Source organism: Rhamphochromis sp. 'chilingali' (genome assembly GCF_963969265.1).
Source record: "Rhamphochromis sp. 'chilingali' genome assembly, chromosome: 12".
NCBI lineage: Eukaryota > Metazoa > Chordata > Actinopteri > Cichliformes > Cichlidae > Rhamphochromis > Rhamphochromis sp. 'chilingali'.
This window is the reverse complement of record NC_137939.1, coordinates 31,293,512-31,301,337: the sequence shown is the minus strand read 5'-3', so window position 1 is coordinate 31,301,337 and position 7,826 is coordinate 31,293,512. Positions and strand designations below refer to the sequence as shown.

At 41.5% G+C, this 7,826-nt stretch overlaps 1 protein-coding gene across 5 annotated transcripts in view; it reads left to right on the top strand.

The window, feature by feature from the left end:
• Positions 1-7,754, top strand: part of zbtb48 (zinc finger and BTB domain containing 48) — an 11,873-nt gene extending 4,119 nt beyond the window's left edge. For all 5 annotated transcript variants that reach the window (XM_080899667.1, XM_080899663.1, XM_080899665.1 and 2 more), the window contains 10 exons: positions 1,175-1,848; positions 1,966-2,282; positions 2,353-2,458; positions 2,542-2,634; positions 2,721-2,807; positions 2,909-3,063; positions 3,172-3,308; positions 3,609-3,773; positions 3,906-3,994; positions 5,189-7,754. In XM_080899667.1, the coding sequence (XP_080755793.1) occupies positions 1,198-1,848; positions 1,966-2,282; positions 2,353-2,458; positions 2,542-2,634; positions 2,721-2,807; positions 2,909-3,063; positions 3,172-3,308; positions 3,609-3,773; positions 3,906-3,994; positions 5,189-5,593 (2,205 nt within the window). In that variant the 5' untranslated portion in view covers positions 1,175-1,197 and the 3' untranslated portion in view covers positions 5,594-7,754. The remainder of the gene's footprint in view (positions 1-1,174; positions 1,849-1,965; positions 2,283-2,352; positions 2,459-2,541; positions 2,635-2,720; positions 2,808-2,908; positions 3,064-3,171; positions 3,309-3,608; positions 3,774-3,905; positions 3,995-5,188) is intronic.
• The last annotated feature ends 72 nt before the right edge of the window (positions 7,755-7,826 follow it).

Here is a 7,826-nt window from a genome sequence, read left to right as displayed (position 1 = left end):
AAATCCCAGGCCAGGAAAATCACCTTCATGTTTTTCTGTGTTTTATCCTCAGCTACTTTGACACAAAGGCATCTGCTGTGACGCTCACACCTGTGATAAAGTCTTGCGTGTGTCAGCTTCCTTTTTATTGATACAAAAATATGTAAATTTACTGATCTGAATTATATTTCTGACTGTCAAAATTTCCCAGATTTAAATCGAATCGAATCGAATTAAATCGAATCGTGGATCGAATCGATTCGGGACCTTGTGAATCGGAATTGAATCGATTCTAGAAATCAGTGACGATACCCAGCCCTATATAAAAGTAACGGTGTGGGGTTTTGAACACATTTTGTGTAATTATAACAATATGTAATTTATGACCCGGTTACACATTCAAATGTCTTTTTTTGAACTCACACACACACTTGATTCTTCAGTCAGTGCAAATACAGTACTGTGCAAAAGTCTTAGGTTACCTCTCCTTTAAATTTTGCTATGAAAATGAGAAAAAGATGCTAAGGGTTATTGAATGAGGAAATAAGGCAAAAACAGAGTTTTTACAGTTCTGTTCTATAACATAGCTCGAACTCTCATAGGCAGCTTTCTTGACATTTCTTAAGTAGTTTTCAGTTTTCAATTACGACACGAAAGAGCCGATAGATACAGAAAAAGGTTCAGACATCTTCGTACCCCACTTAGCTCCTCGCATAGTTTGATGTGAATACCAAAAATCCTAATTACATATGCAACGACCCCTCTGCTTTGCAATTTAACAAACAGCTGATGGTTCACTTTGTCAAATGCTTTGGGCGCATCTAAAAAGCACATAAAACGGATGTGTTCTGTCCCTATATTTGTATATATATTTATGTATGGATCAGTATAATGCTTACTCTTAAAACCAACTTGATTATCAGTTGTTGTTATATGCTTTTGAAATCTGTGTTCAAACACTTTAGAAAATACATTTGCCAAGGCAGTTGGTCTCTAATTATCAATTCTTGAAATCTTCCCACTTTTATCTTTTACTACTGGCACTAACGGAAATGATAACATGGAATCAGGTAAAATACCATCAGTTTGAAATGCTGTAAAGCACGTTTAGAGTGACATGTGGACTTTTTGACTAGGTGCTCTGCTGATAATTTGTCTAAACCACACGCTTTGTTTGATGTGTCTCATTTACCAGCCATCTACAGTGAAGCAGGAGGGATGTCTGCAGCAGAGAGCAACCATGCGCAACGTGTCCTGTCTGCCCTGAACCAGCAGAGGGCAGTGGGCAGGTTTTGTGATGCATCATTGAATGTGGGAGACGGGGTAGTGTTCCTTGCTCATCGCAACATCCTCGCCTGCTTCACTGAACTCCTCCAGCAGTCAAACATGCCTTCTGCAACAGAGTTCTGCCTGCAGGGATGCCCCAGTGATGGCTTGGAGCTGCTCCTAAACTTTGTCTACACCGGAGAGCTGAAGTTGGATCCTCACAACCTGGACAGAGTCCAGCAGGCAGCAGCCAGCCTGTGCGTACCAGAGGCACTCACACGCTGTCAGCAGTTCAAGGAGACCTCTAAGGAGCCTGTGCCTGTCAAGCGTAAAAGAGGTAGACCTAGAAAGTCTGCCTCAGACATCACGAAATACGAGCCCACCATTGATACTGCTGCAGCCAGTTTTACCACTGCTGCCACTACTACAGCAACCACCACACGCTCTGGCCGAGTAGTGAAGAGCTCCAGGCGACTTGTGACTATCGATGAGAGCCCTACAACTGAAAACGAGTTGGCCCCGCCTCTTCCTGTGGAGAAAGAAGTTGGTGATGCAGTTGTTGAGGAAAATCAAAACTCAGATCAGCTAGCTGGTGAAACTGAGGTAGAATACAATAACATAAGCATGAAAAAATATTTCAACGACGGGGCATTTGTGCGGATAATAATGAGTGTGTTTTTAAAGAGGAATATAGATGTTTTTATTACACCTGTCTTGCAGGTAACGGAGCTGCAGATTAACGACAATGTTATTAGCCAGGTAAGTGGGGGAGTGGAAGCAGAAGACGATAATGATGACGTGGGTATTCCGGAGGAGATTCCCGAAGACACAGATGAGGAGTATGTGCCTGCTACTAAGCCCGCTTCCTCAACCACATCCCCATCTACGGCGACTGGACAGAAATGCAAGGCCCAGAGTCAAAAAAACAAAAACAAGAATGGTCAGACGATGGAGGACGATTCTAAGAAGGCCTCCGTGCAGTGTTCCATCTGCTTCAAAGCCTTCAAGAGCAAATACTACCTCAAGGTTCACAACAGGTACAGGGTGTCACCTTTTTTTTCTTTCGAAATGCTCTTAAAAGAGTAAACTAATGTCTCATCTCCACAGGAGGCATACAGGGGAGAAGCCCTTCGGTTGTCTTAAATGTGGAAGACGGTACTACAGGAAGGAGAACCTTTTGATACACGAGATGAGAGACTGTTCTAGTGCGCTGGTGAGTAAAGAAAATCACCCTTTCACGCTTTCTCCAACCCTCACTATGAAGAATCCTCAGTGTTTTTACTTTTATAATTCCAGACGTACACCTGCCTCATTTGTTCTACTACATTTAACACAAAAGAAGCGCTACGATTGCATACTGTCACCCACACAGGAGAAATGCCCCACAAGGTACAGCATACACCTAACAAAAAGCGTAACTGAGTATGTCACAAACCTGAAGTGAATATGAAGAATGTCTTCGTCACATTTTGCAGTGTTCAACATGTCCTGAACAATTTATGTACAAGAAAAACTTGACAGTTCATATGATGAAGGTGCACGGTTACCCCAAACCACATGCAGTAAGTACCTACAGTCAGCAGCACCTTCAGTATGTCATTTCAAACTCACTTTAACACAAATTTTGGGGATTTATGTTTTGATTGTGTTGCTGTGTTTCTAGTGTTCCCAGTGTCCCAAAACCTTCTTAACTCGTGCGGAGCTGCGTGTGCACGAAGCCGCCAAACACCGTGGAGAAAAGCCGTTTGTGTGCGAGGAGTGTGGCCATCGGGCATCTAGTAGAAACGGCCTGCAGATGCATATAAAAGCTATCCACAGGTTGGAGAGCATGTTTTCTGTGAATTTCCTCTTGAGGATGAATAAAAGTGTAAACGACATAAAGTTTTAATGAAAACTATTTTAAGTCTGTTTTGTTCTTGCTCACAGAAATGAGCGCCCTTTTGTCTGTAACTCGTGTGGCCACGCCTTCTCCCAAAAGAACAACCTCAACATGCATCTGCGTATACACAGTGGCGAGAGGCCATACCAGTGTCACCTCTGCGGGAAAACCTTTAGGACACAAGGTAACAGCCATATTCTCTGCACATAAGCACTTTATTCACCTTGTATCCACCCCTGTGACACATTTAGAATCAGTAATTTGCCTAAAAGAAGCAAAAGAAAGATCTCATGCATCTCAAACTAAGACCCTACTTGCTCTGAGGTAATGCTGTGCCACCCAAACGTCCCTACATTACTATCGATGGGGTCCGGTGTGTTTTGTGCTTCTAAGAGCAATCACTTAGCCGTTTTGCTGTCTTTGCAAACTTTCACTTTAACTGCAGATATTGTGATTTGTGTTAATCTCTGTATTTCACTGCCAGCCAGTCTGGATAAACACCACCGGACTCACACCGGCGAGCGGCCCTTCGGCTGTGATGTCTGTGAGCAGCGCTTCACAGAGAAAGGCGCTCTTCTCCGACACAAGGCCAGCAAGCACGAGGAAGGCCGCCCCCACTGCTGTCACATCTGCGGTAAAACTTTCAAAGGTCAGGTGCTGATTCTACAATAAATTTGTTGTTACTCATGACCTGTGCCCTGATGAATGAAGCGCTGCTAATGAAAGAATCACTGGTGAAGTGATTTCTTCTTTATTTTCTGGTCGTTCTTTTCTCCTTCAGCGAGGGAGCAGCTCCGTGTCCACCTGCGTCGTCATAAAGGCATGAGGAAGTTTGAGTGTGTAGACTGCGGCTACAAGTTCACTCGACAGGTTGGTTCCAACACAGTTTCTTCATCATCAGCAAGCTCATTTTGCAGAGCCCTAATCTAACCCACCACAGGATTTATTATACACCCGAGTGTTTTAGTTTTAACCCTAATTTAACTTCAGGAAATGTGACTGAATCATAGTGGGAAGACAAAGAGATTAATAATTTTGATGGAGGTGGTTTTATTGTAAGATGTCTCCCATGCCAATTTTCATCACCATTCTGCTATTCACGCCAGATGGGACTAAAACCCATAATCTCCGTCTAAGAAGGCGAGTGGCACATGTATTAGCCACTCGGGCTACTGTGGATAGGGAGTGAGTGGACACAAATATCAACTTTCAGGGGCACGCTTATGTGAATGTGCCTGAGTGAATTTAGTGTGTCCTAATTCAGACTGTTTGCTTTGTGGTGTGATATTGGTCTATAACTGCTATTTCATACAAACAAGATTTTTTAGAAAAGAAATAAAAAAGATAAAAGCAAGTTTCAAAAAGTGCAAAGCAAAGTTCTTTGGTCATAAATATGAAAACTGGTAAAAATTTATAACTGAAGCTTTTATATAATGAAAAAAATAATCCATCTCTTTAGTTGCCATCAAAGTTCCAGGTAATTAAATTAATTACTTTTATATTATTTTTTGTAATCATTTCAGGTCTGTATCACTTGCATGGTTATTTGCGCACTGTCCCCATATTCAGACCCTTCTAATCTTTAATGTCATTCAGCAAGAATCACTAGTTTGTGGGCTTTTTTTATGTCTGGCTATGACAGCTATATATTATATCTATCTTTCTAACGGGTTTATGTTTTTGTGTGACATTTTACAATTATTGGACTCTACTAAACTAAGTTTGCATGAGACACAGTTAAACATAATCTTCTTTATCTTATACTGGGTGTTTAGAGTCCCTTTCCCCTCCCTTTAGGCCAACTTTCTACTGAATGTCTGACCCTGCCACCAGGTGTTTGGGTGGGCCTTCTGTGGTCACAGCCAGGAGCTGTGTGGCTGAGACGACCATATTAAGAATGTGTAGAGTCTGAACTTTTCACTTACAGGGATATTTGTATAAACTTGACTGTAGACCAACATGACTATACTGTATATCTATAATTTTTGTGTTCTTTTTGAAGCATTCCCTCACTTGCATCATGTTAGTTTACCCAACTCTCACATTTTTACATTTCCTCTTCAGGCACATCTGCGGCGTCACATTCAAATTCACAAGCGCACTGAGAACTACAACCCGCGGCAGAGGAAGCTGAGGAATGTGATTGTGCAAGATGTGGATGGAAGTCCGGTCGAGACCGAAGCTCCCAAATCGGAGGAGGCCTCGCTGATCTGTGATGGGTCCACTCAGGAGTCCACAAACCGAGGAGCTGAATCCTCAACAGGTCTCACCTCTGGCTGCATCGTGAGGGTTGTGATTGAGTCGAGTGATGCGGTGATGGAGGAGGTTATTTCTAACCAGAACTTGGGAGAGGTCGAATCCACGCAGACTTTTCCTGTGTTGCAGCAAACACAGTTGGTTACTGAGCCCTATGAGTCCACGATAGACATGGAGGGAATTGTTGAGAATTTGTCAGAGAGCAAGACCTGAAGCGAGCAAGTGTGCAAAACAACAAGTCTGCTTCTGCTTCCACGCATGCAAGAAAAGCAGATTCATGTAGTTTACACAGTAATTCAATTGCACGTTTTTAAATGCTGTTTGAATGTAAAATGTTATTTTCCACCTTGTTAAGACAGGTTTTGTCAGTGTGCTTACAGCAGCTGGAGCTCAGTGTCACCTTACATTGCTGATTAAAGGAGAACGTTTTCCGTGCAGTCAGAAAAGCATTTTCTTACTTTTGGTTACAATGTGCTTACAGTGTAACAAATGTAGTAGTTCAGTGTTTTTTTTTATTACGGTTCCTCCAGGTGGTGGTTTTGTACTGGACTGCATTATGTTTCAGGGTGTTTCTAATATTCTTTGAAATAGAAGAGTTGCAGAGCAGTAAAATTGCACAAGTGTGTAAAAAAAAAAAAAGTAAAAGCAGTTACAAGGTGGATGAGTGCTAACAACCAATCATGAATGTAAACATCCATCCATCCATCTTCATCCGCTTTATCCGAGGCCGGTCGCGGGGGCAGCAGCCTAAGCAAAGGGAGGGGCTCAGAGTAGAGCAGCTGCTGCTCCACATCGAAAGGAGCCAGCTGAGGTGGTTCGGGCATCTGACAAGGATGCCCCCTGGGCGCCTCCTGGGTGAGGTGTTCCAGGCATGTCCCACCGGGAGGAGGCCCCGGGGCAGACCCAGGACACGCTGGAGAGATTATATCTCTCGGCTGGCCTGGGAACGCCTTGGTATTCCCCCGGATAAGCTGGAGGAGGTGGCTGGGGAGAGGGAGGTCTGGGCCTCTTTGCTTAGGCTGAATGTAAACAATGAATGTAAAATTATTTAATCTTTGATGGGTTTATTTTAACCTGGTGTCTTTCATATTAATGTGGCTCTATGGGCCATGCTAATTTTGCAGGTTCCATCTCCACTGGAATAGAAAATGGTCCTTAAAAACAATGTGGACAGTGATTTGTCAACAAAACATTATTATACACGTTATATTATATAGTTGTGGCTTACCTTTTCGTGTGAATTTAACACAAAAAGTGTGAAAACTAAGAATTGCTGGGATCCACCGATTGGGTCGATATGATGTGCCTTTTGTGCCAGAGAAACAATGAAATGCCCTCTAAAAAACAAAACTTTAACCACAAGGTGGCAGTATTTTACCAGAGCTTTAGTGCTGTTGTCTATTCCAAAAAGCGTTGAATTGTTTTATGTACTTTTGGAATTATTTTGTAATTTTTACAAATCCAATATTTCTATGTTAGTTTAAAACAAACCAAAACAAGCTGCTTAGGGAATTTCATTGAGCTACTAAAGTAACCAAGTAAGACGGTAACACCAACTTGACTATTTTGCGCAATGTTGGATTAAACATTACACTGACTCACTGCACCATCTTGTGGTTCAAACTGGTATTACGGTCACATTTCAAGACGTCGACAGAACAGTTTATATTCAGTCTTTTTGGGTGTAACATCATAACTGTTGCTCATTTTGAAGGGTTTAATTCCTTTAATAATGTTTTAAATGTTTTTTATGAAATATTTTTTGTTGCAAAAATGATCCTTATCACATGGTTTCTGAACATTTAGCCAGAGTAAAACATTTAGAGAACAACAAATACCTGAAAAGTTCCCTGCAACTTTCCAAACCGTTATGTTTTTTCACGTTTACGTTTAAATGTTTGATTAAAATATTTGTGTTTGTTCCCTTCACAATAAGCAAAAGGTATCACAACAGGTAAAAGGCAAATTTTTGAGCAATTTATGTTAAATATTTGTCCCAAATCTCTGCAATGATGGTAGGGACTGCAAAGTCATAATGGCCACATACAGCAACTGCTGCCAGATAGAAGAATACCAAATTTCACCTGAAGGAAATGGTTTCAAAACATTTCTTAGATTTATATTATATATTTGGTGACAAGCTCGTCAGGATAAATTCTAGAGCACCTTTGATGTCTACTGGCCAAATTAATTTGTTTTCCTGATGCAACAGGTGCAGATTGTTTTTAAAATGTCACACAGGTTAATAATATTTCTTGAGATGTGCTTTTATGTTTTAGTGAGCTTGTGTTTATTTCAGTCTTTTGAAGCTACTGTCAACTGTTTCACTGAAATATTTGCTGCAACCTTGCTGAGAGCAAATCATTGTGACTCAGCAGAATAAACTACGTCAGACCTGCCTGCAGTTTAATTCATAGTAGCCACCGTGGAAACAGTGTACAAACAC